This window comes from Epinephelus moara, chromosome 12, assembly GCF_006386435.1.
Source record: "Epinephelus moara isolate mb chromosome 12, YSFRI_EMoa_1.0, whole genome shotgun sequence".
Classification (NCBI taxonomy): domain Eukaryota; kingdom Metazoa; phylum Chordata; class Actinopteri; order Perciformes; family Serranidae; genus Epinephelus; species Epinephelus moara.
The window spans coordinates 41,547,733-41,567,491 of NC_065517.1; the positions used below are offsets into that span (position 1 = coordinate 41,547,733).

Here is a 19,759-nt window from a genome sequence, read left to right on the forward strand (position 1 = left end):
CATGGCAAACACTGCAACGACACAGACACAGTTTAAAGGATAACACAAACCATAAAATATTAAAAAAACAAAAAAACAAAACAGAACAAAAAAGAGGATTAAAAGAAAGAAAGAAAGAATAAAAAGATAATAAATAAATAATATATAATAAGAATTAACAGGAGGGATAAAATAAGGTAAAACACAACGGCTAAAATTTAAAAATCAGGTTTGTAATGTTACATTAAAAACAGATTAAAAAGATAGGTCTTTAATTTACTTTAAAAACACAGAGAGTTTGTCATTGGAACACTTATTCTGGTATGTGTTCTTCAGCTTTTATCATGTGTGTAAAGCTGTGGCGATTGCTCTAAGACTGCAAGGGACGCTCAGCTTCCCCTCCTTGAGAGACCAGCAGCCGCCACTGGTGTAAAGCACAGCACATACAAGCTTCTCTTTGCACTAGGAACAGAAGACAAGACTAAATCTTGTGATCTAAGACTGAGCTACAGTGTGTACAGTGTACAGAGTGCAGGTGTATGATGGGAGTTTATCCAGCAGGGCTTTATAATTGAACAGGTACCAATGACTGAGCCTCTGAAAGGTCAAAGATGGTCAGCCAGCCCTGGAGGAGCGTGCACAGTGATGAGTGAGGGCTTTACAGTTTGTAATAAATCTCAGTGCACTATAATAGGCAGCATCTAACATGTGCTCGCAATGTGCATCTCTGCGTGCATGAACAGCAAATCACCCTTATCCACATGGGTGTATAATGAGACAATGGGCCCCTGGGCAGTGACATGCAAAAGGCCCCACCACCTCTGCTGTACAGGAGTATTTTTTTATCATTTAGTGTGGCTCTGTAGTAATTTTGTTTCTCTTTGTAGTTGTTTTGGGTCTCTTTAAGATAGTTTTTTATATTTTTTTGGTCATTTTGTGTATTTTCTAAGTGATTTTGTGACCCTGTAGTTGTTTTGTGTCTGTTTGAGTTATTTTTGTGTGTTTTTTGGTCATTTTGTGTGGCTCTGTAGTAATTTTGTGTCTCTTTGTAGTAATTTTGTGTCTCTTTGTAGTTGTTTTGGGTCTTTTTAAGGTAGTTTTTGTATTATTATTTTTTGTTAATTTTGTGTATTTTTTAAGTCATTTTGTGACTGTAGTTGTTTTGTGACTCTTTGAGGTAATCTTGTATTGTTTTTGGTCATTTTGTGACTCTTTGAGGTGACTTTTAAAATGTTATGATAGTATTGTGTTGCTTTGTAGTAATTTTATGTATTTTGTAGTCATTTATGTCACTTTTAAGTCATTTTGTGACTCTGTAGTAATTTTGTGCATCTTAGAGGTATTTTTGTGTGTTTTTGGTCATTTAGTGTGGCTCTGTAGTAATTTTGTGTCTCTTTGTAGATGTTTTGGGTCTCTTTAAGATAGTTTTTTGTAGTTTTTTGGTCATTTTGTGACTCTGAGATAATTTTGTGTCTTTTTGAGGTGACTTTTAAAATGTTATGATAGTATTGTGTTGCTTTGTAGTAATTTTGTGTATTTTTTGGTCATTTTGTGTCTCTTTGTGGTTGTTTTTCCACTTTTTGTCATTAGGGTCCGGGCAGCTGAGCTGTCAGGACACTTTTGTAATCCTAGGTATTCTTCTTCTTCTTCTTCTTCTTTCTTCTTCTTCTTCCCATGGGTGAAAACTCACCAAACTTTGCACAAAGGTCCAGTCTCATGTCAGATATCCTCAGCTGTAAACTCAAGCCAATAGTCCTGATGGTGGCGCTACAGCAAGCGTCTAAAGTTCAAAACTTTGAAAATTCATAACAAATCAGCCATATGTGCTACAACTTCACAACTTTTATCAAACTGTAGCCCCAATACTGAAGAAACTTTTGTACATTTAAACCTATATTATTATTATTATTATATATATTATGAAGTTCATCACTCTGTTTTTTTCAAAAACTGTAAAACTTCTTAAACCTATCTCCTCCCACAGTTTTTGCTCAGTTGACACCAAACTTGCTACAGAGCATCTTCAGACTGTCCTACACAAACTATGTTTCTCAGATTTTTNTTACAGTGGTTTGAAATCTGCTTTTCCATGCATGGACGGCTGCTAAACCTGCACGTCTGGCTTAGTCAGTTTGTGAAGCTACACATGAATTGTCACTGACTAATTAGCTCAGTGAGATAGAAATTGATTCTTAGTCTCAGAGGTTGTGAGTTCAAGCCTCAGCTGATGCAAAAGGCAGATTGTATTGCTAAATTCCTAAATGTCTTCCAATTCTTCTGCTTGTTGCTCAGAATTGCCTAAAAATGCCCGGACCTGACCCATCGCTGCGCAACAGCTATAATTATTTCGTGTCTCTTCAAGGTTAATTTGCATTTTTTTTGGTGGTCATTATGAGTCTTTCCCTGGTTGTTAATTTGAGTGATGTTTTGAAGGTGAAGGCCGGGGGCCCATTCATCCTGGTTATCATCCATTGTAATCCAGAGCTGGTAAAAATGTACCAAACCATTTTTTTCTGGCCTCAAAGGACAAATAAAACTAAAGTAAAACTTCAGCTTCAGCTTTTGAAGAAGATGATCAACCTGAAGTTTAAAAGAGCGGCAGCCATTAAGCCAAATACTGACATATTTGTAACAGAGACAACTTGTAACTTCTTCTCCTGAGCAGTAATAATATCCAAAGTGTTCACAGGCTTCTTCCTGGCATTTTTCATGGAAGACTTTGAGACACAATCTGTGTTGAGGATGTTTTTTTGCAAGTCCAGTCTACAGGATTTACTTTTAGGAGCCTCTGAGCTGTCCCAGTAACCCAGCCTCACCTACCAAAGAATGTTTACCCAAAAAACAACCTCCACCGTCACTGCTGCAGGAGTGACATATACACTGCTGCCCCAACCCCTCTGTAACCAGACTGTCTTGTTTGTCTGCGTACACTTCATTTCTCAGGAGCTGGAAAAACAGGCAGAAACACAGGGATATTTAGAGCAAAGTTCACACACGTTACTACATTGGTTAATGTTTCAGTCAGCCTTGGGCTTCAGTGACAATCTATTTTAAATGTATTAGTTTGACAGCAAAGACAAATAGACGGGTGAATATTTGATAAATCGACTCGTCAGAACATCGAAGCAGCGCACCAGATTAGATTACAGACAGTGCTTTGAGTGTGGCTTTAGTGGCCTGTGCTTAGAGCAGCCCACTGTGGCAGCGGCCTCGAGGAGTGGACGGACGTGAAAGGCCACGGCATAATGGGATGGAGGCTCGTGTGCATGACACAGGGTCGCTCAAAGGCCTGGATTGTGTGGTGCTTTAGATTGATGAAGAGCTGATACAGTTGTCTGGCCTCTTATCAAGGCAGATAATGCCAGCTATTTATAGATAATCTATCTATTGAGCACAGATGAGCCTCTGCTATTACAGTATATCAGATCCAGCAGGAGGGGTGGGCATTTTTGTACATTTGATCAGGTCTGCCATCTCTCTGATCGCTCTGCTCTCTCGTTGAGTCTCTGCAGTGGACAGTGTTTCAGCATTTTGATTATTACTTCTGCTATTTTAACATTTTTTCCAAGTATTGCGTTTATTAGAAGCACGCATGAGTTGCCCACACACAGTCCAAACCTGAGGTTGTTATCAAACTAAGAAATCACCCAGTCCTGTCCCTGGATGGGTCTGTACTGGCTGCCAGATTAACATGTTTGTTGACTGAAGTGTTTGAACAGTGTGTGGTCACAACACTAACAATTCTGCAAGAGCAAAATTTCCAATGATGAAAGGCTGGCGCTCTGGTGAGCCAGCCAATCAGGAGTGGGTTATTGAACAGGCCTGCTGGGCACAGGCCCAAGTGCCCAAAGTGTGAGGGGCCCACCTGGCCCTCACCTGCAAGTTCACACGTACTGACCAGGAGAGAGTCAAAATAACAACAAAGAGATGTAAAGGAACTGCAAAGGGACACAAAATAACTACAAATAGGTGCAAAACAACCACAAAGAGACATAAAAGGACAATATGGGACTCTATCCCTCCAAAAAGACACAAAACAACTGCAAAGAAACACAAATTGACCAAAAAAGACCCAAAATTACCTCAAAGAGACACAAAACCACCAAAAAAGACACAAAATTACCTCACAGATAATACATTACCTCAAAGAGACACAATATGACCGAAAAAAAGACTCCAAATTACCTAAAAGAGACACAAAACGACTGCAAAGAAAACAATTTGACCAAAAAAGATGCAAAATAATCTCAAAGAGACACAATACCACTGCACAGAAACACAAAACAACCAAAAAAAGACCCAAAATTGACTCAAAGAGACACAAAACCACCAAGAGAAACACAGAATTACCGCACAGATACATTACCTCAAAGAGACACAAGACGACTACAGAAGTACCCTAAATAACCTAAAAAATGACCAAAAAAGACACAAAATAATCTCAAAGAGAAAAAAATAACCTCAGAGACACTATACAACTCCTAAGAGACACAAAACAACCAAAGAAGGACCCCAAATTACCTGAAAGAGACACAAAATGACCATGAAAGACACACAATAATCTCAAAGAGAAAAAACTTACCTCAAAGAGACTGAAAACAACCAAAAAAAGATCCAAAATTAACTCAGAGACACAAAACGACTACTAGGAGATACAAAATGACCAAAGAAGACATTAAATTACACCACGGATACAAAATTACCTCAAAGAGACTCAATATGACTACAAAGAGAAACAAAACAACTACAAAAAGATCCAAAATTAACTCAAAGAGACAAAAAACGACTACAAAGGGACACAAAACAACCAAAAGAGAGCTAAAATTAGCTCAAAGAGATACAAATCTATGGCATTGAGACACACCACCGACCGAAAGAGACATAAAATTACATCAGAGAGACACATGACCTAAAAGAAACACATAACAACTATAGTGAAACACGAAATGACCAAAATAGACATAAAATTACATCAGAGAGACAAAATGACCTAAAGAAAAAACAAAACTACGACAGAGACACAAAACCACTAAAATAGTCATCAAACTACATCAGAGGGACACAGAATTACTTCAATATAACAAACACAAAATTACCCCAAACACCCACGAAACTACTAGAAATAGACACAAAAGTACTTCACAGATATACTACAGAAAAAAACGACACTGCAAATACATTATGACCTCAAAGAGAGGCTAAACAACTATAAGTGTGTGTGTCCTGCTCCTGTGTAGGAGAGATGAGGGGGCCTTTTGCAAATCTGTGCCCAGGGGCCCATTGTCTGATAACACGCCCCTGCAGCTGATAGCGTGTGACCTGTCAAAATGACCCAACCTGCTGGAAGTGTAAACACAAAACAAAAACTGTGATAACAGGATACAGCAAATTTAAAAAGAAAAGTACCCATTGACCCCCCCCCCCCCCCCATTCTGTTTTGTCCCTTTATATCTAGTTTGAAATTTGCTTTGTATTGTATTTGATACCTGTTTTACATTGCTGTTCTGCTTTATGTTAAGCCATTTATATTGCATGCATTGCATCTGCACTCATTTAACTTTGCACTGCAACTGCTGCACAGCAATTTCCCTCTGGATAAATACAGGTCCATCTTATTTTATCCTATGGATGAGATGGTGTTGAGGGATCCTCAGTGACCTCTGTCATGACGGCCGCTCTTTGAGCTGTGAGACTAAATTAAAACCCACGCTTGCCTCGGCTCATTTAAACATCCATATGAGGGTTCTACATACAGTATATGTCCAGAGTGATTTCCATCAGCACTGTGTGACGCCCATGTTTTTCCCACACGCAGAAATATCTATTTAATGTGTTATGTCTAACCTCAAATATACATATTTTGAATTTTTTGATTTTCTTTGTGGAACATCTTGTGAAATACTAAACATCCACTTATATAGGCCTCCAGTCTGATGCAATGTCTTGGTATGTTGCTGTGCTGCTGCTATGGGCCTGAAATGCAGTGTGAAGTTGCATCAGCCAGCTCAGCTCCGAGCTATATTGAAATATATACAGAGAGTGACAACACAGGCAGCCAATCATAAACTGAGTCAGTTAGAGTGGCAGATCATTGGCCAATCAGATTGAAAGATGGTTGTGCGTATCAGGTTAAAAATGAGCCAATGATGTGATCGGAATGGAGTATAATCCCGCCTTATTCGGCGCACCGAAATCTAATTGGATGAAATGTGCTAGAGGGCGGGATCTTCTTAAATATGATTGGTCGAAACACTGTCAGGGACTCGCCCACCTGCTCAGGACTGTATAAAGGCGAAAGCGCCGCTGCGCCATGTTATCGGGGTAACGCTTCAAATCACTGCCGCTTCCTGACCGGGAGAAGATTCAACCACCGGGTGTTTGAAACGCCTTCATCACTTCATCAAACCTCGATCTTTTCATTCTTAAACTTTAATTTCGTGTCGTCACGGCAGCGAAGCAGCTGGCCGAAACCGGTTTTGATTTTTCCCCGTTAGTCGAAGGCCAAAGCGGCTGCCATGGATTTTTAAGGCATAATGCGGCACCTGTAATGCAATGGCGATGCATAGTGCAAGGCAAACCCACCGACACTCCATCTTCGCAACTGCCAAGCAGTTGGGCTCGAATACCGTCCGCGGTATACCTGCGAGCCAGCCGGTACCGCTGCTCCTGGACCGGAGGAAGCTAACGCTAGCTAGCTAGTCCCCCTTAACTAATCCCATACGTCGAAATTTCATCGATTCATTTGAACGTCGTCAACACTATGAAGCCTCAAGACATCATCAGCGGGAAGAGCAGCCTGTGGATCTTCGGGTACGGGTCGCTGGTGTGGAAGCCGGACTTCAAGTACAAGAGGAGCCAGGTCGGTTACATTCAAGGCTACAAGAGACGCTTCTGGCACGGAGACAACTTTCACCGCGGCAGCGACGAGATGGTGAGATGCTAAATGTGTTAGCTTAATATTAGCTTGGTAACTTTACATGATGTTCGTGTGCTTACTGTGACTCGGCCAGCTGTGTGTCAGCTGTGGCTCGGATCAGGCGTTGTCCATGACGTGACCTATTTCTCTTCCTCTCTCTCTGCAGCCCGGAAGAGTGGTGACGCTGATTGAAGATGATGACGTAAGTGGAAAGCTCTACTTCCTATTGGTTTGTTAGTGATGCTGTAGAAACTGCAGGGGAGTTTCCAGGCTTGGGGAAAATTCAGTGTACTCCCCCTCTACATGATCACTCATGATGTGTTTGTCTTCTCACAGGAGAGCACCTGGGGCGTGGCGTTTGAGGTGACAGGCTCTCAGATCGAAGAGTCCCTGAAGTACCTCAACGTGCGTGAGACGGTCTGCGGTGGCTACATCACCAAAATGGTGGATTTCTTCCCTGAGGGAGGAGATCAGCCTCCAGTTCAGGCGCTCGTGTACATCGCCACCTCTGACAACGCCCTGTACCTGGGGCCGGCCAGCCCGGAGGCGATCGGTGTCCAGATCGCAGTGTGCAGAGGGAAGACGGGCCACAACCTGGAGTATCTGCTCCGGCTGGCCGAGTTCATGAGGAGCAGCTGCCCGCAGGTGGAAGACCATCACCTGTACTCCATCGAGGCGGCGGCGCTGACCGTGGTGTCCTATCTGTTAGCAGCCCAGTAGCTCGTACCCTTTGTCTCAGGAGCGTGAATAGTGGATGAGGCTTTTCATCTGTCATGTTCGTCCATCTATGTTTTATGTTGTGAAATCTTGCTTCTGACCAACCAGTGTACGTGAATCACTGAATGCTGTTGCAGTGATATCAGAGGGAAGCATGTTAGTGAGTGGAGGGTTTTGTTGTTGTGAAGCATGACCTCATGTTCACACTGTAATGTTACTCAGCACATGTTAGTACGGTGGTTACAAAGTGTTGGGTGTCTGAACTGTTCCTGACTGTAAACATCTGTGCACACCAATGTTTTTATTTGTTTGCACAGTTGAGATTCCGTCCAGTCCATTCAGACGGTGCAGCGAGTAACTGTGGTGCTTGAACCTGTTTCCATTCACCAAATAGCTGCTGTGATTATTTTTTATTTTTAAAGAACAAACCTGTTTAAAAAGTTGCTTGTGGCAACTTTTCATCCAGTTGGAAACACTAATAAAAAGTTAAAAGAAGTCTGATTCTGTTGTTTGTTCCTACAGTCGCTAGGTGAGTAGATAAATACGGCAGGTTGGGGGGAAAAGGAGCTTCAAAGGGGCACAGCCGGGGTTACTACAAGGGTGTAGGTCTTGTTTTAACATTGATTGGTTGGTGACACTTCCTCCCACAGGAAATAGTGAGCATCAATCCAATATATGGTGATGTCTTTGATGTAAACAACAAACAAAATGCGAGCAGTAAGTGACAATTCAAGGTATAAAAATATAACAGAATTCAAAAAACACAAGTTTGTGCTCTAGAGAGAGGATCAGCGCTCAGTGAATAAAAATGAAAAGTTGATCTACAAGAGGATCAGTTTGTGAAAGCAACACAGAACGCCTGACAGCCTGACCACATTATATCATACTGGGTTTGGTTGAAGGTGGCAGTGCTGTTCAGGCTGAGAAAGCCATGTGTAAGTAAGGTAAAGGAGGTTGTTGGGTTGGTGTGGGGAGCAGTGAGACCTGGCATTAGGGGAGTGTCTCTGGGACGCCAGAGATCACTGTCTAGCCTCCTGGAGGTGTCGTGGGACCAACTAGACGACACACTGGTGAAAGGAGGTTCCCACCCGATGACCCCAAAGACATGTTAGTTATCACTGCTCACTGGTCTGTATAGTTAAGCCTTGCCATAACAGCTGATCATAGGGCTTAGGAGGTTATTGTCATAGTAAGGGACCTCTTTATATGTTCATGTAGCACCTGTTCACATCAATGACACACTCATTTTAATTCATTTTTCATTTATGCTTCCAAGAAGTGATGGAGACAAAGTTGGCCATCTCAATGAAGTGGTGATGATGTGTCCTCAGTGCAAATAACACCTAGGCCAGAGGTTGATCCAGGTGTGCCGATGGATTTAGTGATAACCGCACATTGTTATTATAATATTCAACTGGGCCTATACAGAAAGTTATGAATGAATTTTCAATTTTATTTTGATTCTTAAACTCTACCTAAAAATGTAATTTAATTTAGTTTAATCCAAACAAACCTCAGCGTAGAGCCTTTTTATCGCTGTGCGTACAAGGGAGTTTTAAGTGTATCTGGAGAACAGCGCAGTGTGATGTGTCGATATCCATCTGTGGAAAGACCAGAAAGGCCGAAGTCATCAGTCGGTGTTTCAGTCAAATCATTTGTTCCTCCTCCACACATGAGTGCATGAAGTTAATTTTTTCTTTCCAAAGTGAATGTAAGGCTGGCAGCACTGTTTACCAGCAGTAACCTGTAATTCCTGCGAAGTGTCCCTTTAAAGAATGACTGAATACTAACCTCGTTAAGCCTTTAAGAAACACTTTGAGTGGAGGCAGTGAACCCGCTCCACCAAATTCTGTATAGGTCACAGTCCTGCTGAGAATTAAACAGTCTGAGACGGAAACATAAGGTCACAGCCTGTGATGACACTGATTAAATACACAGGTGCCACATTAGAGAACACAACTATCCAAGGTCAGAGGTTTGCTCCATGCAGCAGGTTCCTTGATAACTTCCCTGAGTCCCTGCTCCAGGTCTGATGTGTTTACAGTCTGTGCTTGGCAGCGTTACCCAGATAACTCAGTAAACCTGGCTGCTGGAACAGTGTACACATATACAAACATACATCGGGCACTCCCAAACGTTGGCTGGAGCAGTTTGTACCTTGGACGCGGTTCAAGTCAAGAGTCTATCTAGTTGCAGAGGCTTATATAACCGCCGGCCGGGAACAAGCCCAGACCTGGAAGTCCTGTGTTTACAGTCTGCTCGGTGGTCATGTCAGAGTGCACCAGGAAGAACATGCTGCTCATCGAGATGAAATCTGACCGGCCTCCCACCAAACCATGTGAAAATATACGGACATGAGTTCAGGTGCACTTCAGAGGATTGAGTGTTTGGACCTTTAAAACCCACAAAATATAAAACACGTCAGGACCTCATTATGTATATGTATATATATATATATATATATATATATCAAAGGGTCAGTTCTGTGGAAGCCAATAAGAAACATAAGTATATTTGAAAGTTAACAGCCATTGAGTACTATAGCATTAAAATATTTTACTGTGAAAACCATCTGAATTTATTTGTTCAGAATTCACCTCTTTGAAATTATTTATTAGTAATTTCAAAAGCTGAGTATGAATATATATTTAGAGTGTTCACAAATTCAGATCCAAAACTTACTTGAATTTTTAAATCTGAATTTCACCACTAGAATTTGACTGATGGTGACCCGAATGTTTGAGTTTTTGGATCTCAATTTGACCCATCGAATTTCAGCAACCTGAATCTTTTTTTACCTTTTTTTTGGTTTCTGGTTCTGAATTTGTGAACATTGAAAAAAATCTATAAACTTTCAGCTTTTGAAATAAATAAAAAGATTTAGGTGAAATTTGATGCTGACATTCGATTGGACTTGAATTTTTGGATCAGACTGATGCTCAGTTTGAGTTTTTATTTTTGGATCTCAATTTGACCGATTGAATTTCAGCATCAAATTTAACCTAAATTTCGAAATATGAGAGTTTATAGTTTTTTTTTCAATTGTTACAAATTCAGAACAAAAAAAAAACCCCAAAACAAAATAAATAAATGAAAATACAATTAAATATAATTAAATTAAACAAAATTAAATTAAATTAAATTAAATTAAATTAAATTAAAAGATTCAGGTTGCTGAAAGTTGATGGTTCAAATTGAGATCCTACAATTGAAGCTGAAATAATAAAAAAAATAGAACATCAGTCAAATTCTATTGGTGGAATTCAGATTCAAAAATTCAAGTTGAAAATTTTCAAGTAGTAACATCTTGAACAGGATCAGGCAGTCCAGCCTGAATGTTTCTGTACCATCACTCATGCAACCTGATTTGTTTCTTTTTAAATTCACAAACTTGAAAGTTTGGATCTGAATCTGTGAACACTGAAAAAACATCTATTAACTTTCAACTTTTGAAATTGCAGATCAAGAAATTTTAATTCAAGAACGGAACAACAATTAGGAACAAAAAACAAAAAACAATCAGATACATGGTTTTCCAAAAACTTTTTTAATGCTATGAATTCATTGGTGTTTAAATGTCAGTATTAACTATGCAGTGGCTGTTAAACTTCAAATACACGTAATGTCTCTGACTTGCTTTCATACAGTTCACCCAAATTATAAAAAGCCATCTTTTTTCCACCTCCATCTCCTGATCTAACAGAGCTGAAAGGAATTTACTGCTCAGAGCATTAAATAACTACATTAGGAAAACTGAATAGCAACATGTCCTTCCAAAAACAATGTCCCAATCACTGAGGTCTCAACAGTTTCCATAGAGAACATTTTCTCAATAGAAAGTAGTTCCAATAAAAACCGTCCGCAGAGAGGTCTGTAGATTATCCTCAGTCACAGGGACGTTGTTTCTGGACAAACTACAGTTGGATTTTTTAAATGTAGTGTTTTTTTTTAATGCTGAGAGTAAATGACATTACTGCTGGATGTGACCTGTGGGTGACCTGTGAGTGACCTGTGGGTGACCTGTGGGTGACCTGTGGGTGCACACAGAGGCCCTCCAAATTAGACTTTTATTCAAAATGCTATTTGTGAGTGTTTAATATAGAGAAGTGTGTGCGGTATTTTGCAAAGAAAAAAAAAGTGTGATGTTGAATTACAAACTGAATAAAAAGTGAAAGATGTGGTTTTGCTTTGCAGGCCTGGTGAAGAGGTTTGACCTTGACGTCTGTTACGTCTCAAGCACCAATCTTAGTGTGTCAACATTTTAAAAAGCTGATTGCAGGTGTGTTGGGAGCCAAAGACCACAAAAATATGGTCTCAGAAAGCCACAGATAGTCTCAACACAAAACCTGGACCCAGGAACAATAGAGGAAACTAAAATGGTCTCATGACGTGTTTTTCACTTGTGAGTTTAAGTAATTAAGTAATTTTATCTTGCAAAACACAAGAACTGCTGGTTTATGGTTGGATATCCATGACGAGAATCTCCCGTTCCAGCACATCCCAAAGGTGCTCTATTGGACTGAGATCTGGTGACTGTGGAGGCCATTGGAGTACAGTGAACTCATTGTCATGTTTGAGATGATGTGAGCTTTGTGACATGGTGCGTTATCCTGCTGGAAGTAGCCATCAGAAGATGGGTACACTGTGGTCATAAAGGGATGGACACGCTCAGCAACAATACTCAGGTAGGCTGTGGTGTTTAAACCATGCTCAGTTGGTACTAAGAAAATCTCCCCCACACCATTACACCACCAGCAGCAGCCTGAAGCGTTGATACAAGGCAGGATGGATCCATGCTTCCATCTGAATGTGGTTTTTCCAATCTTCTATTGTCCAGTTTTGGTGAGAAAACCCGTGTGAATTGTAGCCTCAGTTTCCTGTTGTTAGCTGACAGGAGTGGCACCTGGTGTGGTCTTCTGCTGCTGTAGCCCATCTGCTTCAAGGTTGGACAAGGTGTTGTTGCTTCAGAGATGGTCTTCTGCACACCTTGGTTGGAACCAGTGCTTATTTGACTTCCTGTTGCCTTTCTATCATCTTGAACCAGTCTGGCCATTCTCCTCTGACCTCTGGCATCAACAAGGCATTTTGGCTCACTGGATATTTTCTCTTTTTGGGACCATCCTCTGTAAACCCTAGAGATGGTTGTGCTGAACATCCCAGTAAATACTCAGACCAGCCCGTCTGGCACCAACAACCATGCCACGTTCAAAGTCACTTCAATCACCTTTCTTCATCATTCTGATGCTCCGTTTGAACCTCAGCAGCTCGTCTTCACCACGTCTACATGACTAACTACAGTGAGCTGCTGCCACGTTTGACTGATTGATGAGCAGCTGAACAGGTGTACCTAATAAAGTGGCTGCTGAGTGTAACTTTCTGTCGGTTTTCACTTTCAGTTCAGTTTCAGACACAGGTTTTAGTGTGTTTCGGAAGTTCTAAGCATACAACTGGATAAATGAGACTTGGATTATACTGCATGAATTGTGTGAGTTTGTAAAAGGACGTTTGCATAAGGTTTTACTGTTTTTAAATGCTGTACCTTTTTACTCCAATAAATAATTTTTTTTCTGTTTTTGGATTCTTCGTTCATTGTGGAGGCATGCGTGAAAAACAAAGTTTTCTTCCCGAATTCAATACAACGTGGAGACACTGATATGCAATGGCTAATTTGTGGTTGAAGTATTCCTCTATGAAGCAGTAACGTATTCTTCTTCATATCGTTCAGGTTTGCGTTATTTTATCCGTCCTTAGGGATGAATGATGGAGCCACTACTGTCCAGTTAACAATACAGGTATATTGATTCTGATAAAATAATTCAAAATGAGCAGACGAGGCAGATTTAGCACTCTTTTATTTTCAGTTGGCTCCTCCTGTTAGTAAAACGGCAAATGCATTTTCTTCGTATGTACACATGACCTATAAAAATAGACAGGCAAATGAGGGAAAAGCCAGAGGAAATGTCGCTCTCATCATTATGTACATCATCAATATAGAACATCATATTTTAATCACACTATAAACACAAAACAAACAAACCTAGAACAGATGTAGTGCTCAACTCAGGACACTGATGCAAACCTTGTTTTTTTCCTTCCTAAAACATCAATGACATCAAAGAGAACTGTCACAAAAAAACAATTTCTGAAAAATAAAAATGGCTTCAGTACAATTTTACACTGTTTAACAGGTGAATATCCCAGTCGCAATTATCACAAATTGCCCTTTTTTTTTTTTTAAACATAACTCAAATAACTTAAATATTAGACAACCAAATAATCTGAGTGAATTCATAAATTTACTGTTAGCAGCATAGCCGGATCAACCAGTACCCCTCATTTTGGAATATTGTCACATCATTCATTCATTCATTTTCCCATATTGGACAAAAAATATATCATTTTCATTGTCATCTGTACGGGCATACACTTTATTGACTAAAATGTTAAGACCTGCCATGTTGATATGGGTACTCGCATCTTTTATTACAAAAATAGGAGCTTTAGTAGAAAAGCTGTCGACGTATTGTTTGGTAAAGTCTGGGTTGGTAAGGTATGGGTTCACATTAAAGTATACATCAGCCCCCAAATGACCATTTGTGTATCAGTTACTCACCCTGTGTTACGCTGAATTCAGGTAGGAAACTTAGGTTTGGTTGCATGCTCTCACAGTGAACGAAGAATCCAAAAACAGGGACATTTCTTCGTGAATTTAAGTAAACAGTTTGCATTTAACAACAGCAAAACTATATAAAACATTTGTTTATAAACTCTCACACAGCTTGTGCAGTATAATCTAAGTCTCATTTATCCAGTCGTGTGCTCAGTACTTCCCAAACAGACAGTCCTTTCTGACAGGAAACTGAACATAGAGTGAAACTTATCCATGCTCTCTACAAAGCCAGACTCCTTTGACAATAACAGCAATTTTACCGCACTGAACACAGAAGCTGCTGGTCTACCACTGCCTTGATTTGCAGTTTGTTTGTGTTATTGTGTGACTCTGGTGTGTTAAAGGGTTAGTTTGGATTCACCGAAGTCACACAACAACACAAACAAACCAACAAATCAAGGCAGCGGTAGACCAGCAGCTCCTGTGTTCAGTGAGGTAAAATTACTTGTTTTTGTAAATGGAGTTTGGCTTTGAAGAGACTTTTTAGTAAAACTGGATGTGTTTGGGAGGTACTGAGCATACGACTGGATAAAGGAGACTTGGATTATACTGCAAGAGTCATGTTTAAGTTTACAAACAGATGTTTTGATACAGTTTTGCTGTTGTTAAACATGGACCCCTATGACTTCAATTCATTACAAATGTTCTCCATTTTTTGGATTCTTCGTTCTATCAGAGGCATGTCAGAAAAACAGTTTTCTTCACAGATTCAGCACAACAAGGGATGAGTAACTGATATACAAATGATCATTTAGAGGGTGAAGTGTTCCTTTAAGCTCTGTGAAATGCAGAATCATCCACCAGTTTGCACTGAGCATATCTACACAACAATTAAATACCCTAAAGAACATGTATGAGCAACAATAACACCAAAAATAAACGGAAGACGTGGCTCAGTGCATTTTGACAGAAACTCCTTTGCCTCCCTAAACTGGCAAACATTTCAAAGCCCTTTGAGCTACATGTGTTGGTTCATATCTTTGTTGTAACATCGCAGCTCGGTAGCAAATCAAAAGAGTTTCCTGTCACAAGTATAAAAAGTACAGTCCGTCTTCTCGAAAAGCACTTGGAAATACTCTCGTCACGATGCAAACAAAAATACTCAAGGCAGATTCTGTCCACGGACCCGGACACGTTAAAATAAAATGGAACCAAGTAATGTGGAGGCTGGTAGGGACTGTACCTTCGAATGAGTGTGTGTGTGTGTGTGTGTGTGTGTGTGTGTGTGAAGAGGGTCTCTTTAGTTGCTGAGCCAGCAGACGCAGCATGGTCCTCCAGGTAGTGAGCCTCTGTTACATTTTTTTATACTGTATTCCCTATTAGTTTAGGTGTAGGGCGTCACAGTGAGAGTAGGTCAGTCATGTGTGTGTGTGTGTGTGTGTGTGTGTGTGTGTGTGCGTCCTATACTGAGTCAGTTGTGCGTGTGTGAGGGCACATTCACGTGTGTACAGTGCGTATGAGTGCATTATCGAGCCCCAGGTCCACCGGGGCCTTTGCCCTTCCTGACTGCGCCGTGGCTGCTGTGGTGGTGGCTGTGGGTCAGCTGTCTGTGGGGGCTCGGGTGGGAGGTGCCTCCTTTGGCCTGGGGGGAGGAGCTCCTGCTGGGGTTGAAGGCGGGGCTGGTACCAGACCGGCCCAGGGAAGGCTGCAGGGGGCTGGATGCAGAGAGGCCTGCTGGATGGAGAGATGAACACGGGCATGGTTAGTCTCTAAAGAAACAGCATGTCCCAGTTTAATGCTGCACTCTAGAGAGAACCAGGATTTTTTACGCTCTGACATTTTGTTTTTGCTCCCGTTTTTTACAAGCTGAAAAGATTTGAGACTTTTTCTGTGAACTCAGAGGACTCATGTCTCTCAAATGTTGTGCACACATTTGTTAAAAGCACCTCTCCTTTGCCAAGATAACCCATCCACCTGACAGGTGTGACATATCAAGATGTTGATTAAACAGCAACATTACTACACAGGTGTGCCTTGGGGTGGTCCCAATAAAAAGCCGCTCTAAAATCCCCAGTTTGATCACACAACACGATGCCACAAATGTCATTAAGTTTGAGGGAGCGTGTCACTGGCATGCTGATTGCAGGAATGTCCACTAGAGCTGTTGCTGTGAACTGAATGTGCATTTCACTACTATAAGTCGTCTTCAGTGTCATTTCTGAGAGTTTGGCAGTACATCCAACTCACCACACAACTGCACACCACATGTAACCAGCTTCTTCACCTGAAAGATCATCTGAGACGAGCCAACTGAACAGCTGATGCAGCAGTTGGTTTGAAGAACCAAAGAATGTCCTGCACAAACCATCTCAGGGAAACTTAACTGCACTCGTCATCCGCAGGGTCTTGACCTGACTGTAGTTTGTCGTAATGAGGGGAACATGTTGAACTTCGATGGTGTCTGGCACTCTGGAGATGTGTCCTCTTTACAGATGAATACTCTTTGACCAAAAATGTGGTGCTACTCATCCAAACTTCAGAGCTCAAAGTGCAAAATAAATGTCTTGTTTTCAGGATAAACCTGTGACCTTTCATTGTGACCATCCTGAGGCACACCTGTGTAGTAATGATGCTGTTTAATCTTAACATGCCACACGTGTCAGGTGGATGGATTATCCTGGCGAAGGAGAAGGGCTCACTAACATGGATTTCAACAAATGTGTGCAAAAAAATTTAGGAGTTTGAAAACCAGTTAAAATCTGCTCTAAGATCACGCAGTGACACAACGGGACTTGACCGGTTATTGCAGTTAAGAAATCCTCCAGAGAGCCACAGCTATTTCAGCTTCGTCTGGACACGTCCTTACAGGCGAATTTTCTGTGTTGCCGTCAGGGCGTCGTTACGTTTTACCTGCTCGTAAAACTAAACCAATATTCAAAATCTTTTATTCCCTCTGCTATTGGTCTTTTCAATTATCCGTAGATTTATGTTGTTCTTTCATCTCTTTCATTGATAATCAGTCTATTAACTGAACTGAACTCCTTCACACATTTTTATATTTGTTTTTATTATTACTCATCTATTTATGTGTCTACATGTTCCTGTATGTTATGTTATAGTGTGTGTGAAAGCCAAGCTGTTCAAACAAATTGCCCCCTGGGGGGATTAACAAAGTTGTCTGAATCTGAGGTTGTGTTAAATTGTGTAAATTTGCCTTTTCTGTATTGTTTTCTTTTCCAATTAAATCTTTATTAACACAAATATTCATGACAATAACATGTTGGTTGCAACATTCTGTATTGTTTTTACCGTAGTTTACATGTGAGTCACCAAATGTAGGTGCTTGGCAGCCCGTGAGGCCTGTGCTTGAAAATATGAGAGTCTATCACTGAGAGTTATTTTGTGTTTGGGGTCTTTACGGCCTGTCAGTACAATATTCACTAACCTTTGGAAACACTGTAACCGTAAGCAGCATAAGCTGCTGCAGATGCAGCTGCTGCCCCCGCCATCGCTCCCGCCATAGCTGCAGCGCTGCCTGCTGTTGACTTGCGCCCACGTCCTTTCCCTCCAGACTTGGCACCGCCTCCTGACCCTTTAGGTCGCCCCCGACTCCGCCCAGACCTGCCTCTGCCGGGACTGATTGTTTCCGAGGCTGAAACACCTGAAGAAGGAAGACAAACGCATACAAAGAAAAACTAAAATTTGAAACGTGTACACCACTTATTTTGGTAAAGCATGTATTGATCCCCATGTACGACACATTACAGCACTGTGAGAGAGATGTTGTGTCTGGTTTGGCCTTGACCCAGACCTTCAAAGATACTGAAATAGGAGTTTTACTGTAATATAGAAGAATTACTACACATTCATCATTACTCATCATTACGCTAAGTACAGGCTCAAGCAAAAACTGGAATATTGCTCTCATTTTCCGTAATGTTTGCAGAATTAGAGCCAGTGTGAGCCTCACTGGTAATGCGCCTAATCCCTCCAGTACCTTCTCCCCCTCTGTCTGACTCCCTCTGCTCCCCGCTGGTCTGCATTTTCTTCCCATGTTTCCATCCAAACTCTGTATATTCGACCCTTCTCTGGGGGGGTGATGAGCCTATCCTATCACTAACACCCAGGCACAGATGAAAACCCTCCACAAATCCCTCACTCGTACCCTCCCTTCAGGCCTTAATCTCCTCCTTCCTCCCTTTTCACTCAATTGTCCAAGTTCACCCACTGCTCCCTCGTTCTAACCTTCATTCTGTCTTTCCAACCTGTCATTATAACCTCATTCACATCTCTGAAAGCACCAACTTTCTCCTTTTTTTAAAAAAATAATCTCTCTGGCAGGAGCCTCTTAGCATGGCAGCAAAAATCCAAAATGGGTTTCAGTGAAGCAGCGTGTATTTAGAGGGATTACCTTATTACAGCACATCCAAAGTACAGATATACTGCAGCAGCGATATTAACTATACGCCCACTATCTGTCTGAATCCCACAGTACAGAACATACTGAAATATATTATGTCCAGGGCAAAATAAAACCCCCATAAATCTGAATAATCAGCTGCATAACACATACGAGGCTACACTCCACTTGTCTCAATGGACGCCAGCCTATTAAAACACAAGTCCTGATAGTGGAGGGAACATAACAAGCCAGACTTCTGTTATGACCTCCATGTGAGACACACTGATTTGCTTTTCCAACACCATTCAAACATGATAATAATGTCTCATAGATAACACAGATTATGTTTTATTTGGCATGTTTGGAGCTGTTAGAGTGACAGATTAAATGTACAGAGACCATCTAAAATTAGAAAACCACTAACTATGAACACTTTGACAGTGTGCGTCCAAATACTTGTGATAGAGTATAAAAAGAATGTGCCTTTAGAAGCAAAACAGATGTATGCATTAGTTATATTTACAATATTCTAGACTTTGGGGTTAAATTAAGCAGTATTTTGTTGTCGTGGTGGAGCTAATCTGAACTACTTAGAGTGGGGTAGGCAGCTTCATTTAGGTGTCATAGCCTTTGATATTGTAATTCAATGGACTGAGAGACACTAGACCTCTGCACTTCCCCTTGGCTCTGTTTTCAGGGTTTAGAAAATCTGGCCTGTGATGGAAGACTTTAGCCAATCACACGTCATTTCAGAGCGAGGGCATTTCTATTAACTGTTGTACAAATGCAGATGCTTGTGCACATCTAGACTCACAAGTCAGTCTGCAGATGCTTGTGCACATCTAGACTCACAAGTCAGTCTTAGACGCTTTGCTTAACTAAATCTTTTACAAGGCCATGACTCATCCGTCCGGCTGGACTATAGAGGGATTCGCCTTGTTGTTTACAAATACTTCCGGGCAGAAAACCAGCAGAGCTTTTAGCTATAGCCATATATCACATTTTTCACATCACTGTATCACTGTTTTGACTAATCCAATGTTTGTAAAGTCTATAAACACAATGATTGAACAAACATTACTATTTCTGTGTGCACATTTAGCTGGGCTAACCGTTAGCTGTTAGCCCTGTTAGC

The 19,759-nt window shown here is 41.0% G+C and overlaps 2 protein-coding genes and 1 long non-coding RNA gene across 8 annotated transcripts in view; 2 read left to right on the top strand and 1 right to left on the bottom strand.

Moving 5' to 3' along the window:
* Positions 1-19,759, top strand: part of LOC126398334 (uncharacterized) — a 672,738-nt gene that overhangs the window by 483,539 nt on the left and 169,440 nt on the right. The window lies entirely within an intron of this gene.
* On the top strand, positions 6,279-8,107 carry chac1 (ChaC, cation transport regulator homolog 1 (E. coli)). The gene is made up of 3 exons (XM_050057541.1): positions 6,279-6,910; positions 7,062-7,097; positions 7,232-8,107. Exons 1-3 carry the CDS (start codon positions 6,740-6,742, stop codon positions 7,613-7,615), a joined length of 591 nt encoding a protein of 196 aa, XP_049913498.1. The 5' UTR covers positions 6,279-6,739; the 3' UTR covers positions 7,616-8,107.
* Positions 13,448-19,759, bottom strand: part of ino80 (INO80 complex ATPase subunit) — a 58,691-nt gene continuing 52,379 nt past the window's right edge. For 4 of the 6 annotated variants that reach the window (XM_050057418.1, XM_050057415.1, XM_050057416.1 and 1 more), the window contains exons 36-37: positions 17,668-17,883; positions 13,448-15,956 (exon numbers count right to left, since the gene is read on the bottom strand). In XM_050057418.1, the coding sequence (XP_049913375.1) occupies positions 15,748-15,956; positions 17,668-17,883 (425 nt within the window). In that variant the 3' untranslated portion in view covers positions 13,448-15,747. The remainder of the gene's footprint in view (positions 15,957-17,667; positions 17,884-19,759) is intronic. The other 2 variants (XM_050057419.1, XM_050057414.1) reach the window with 1 other exon arrangement.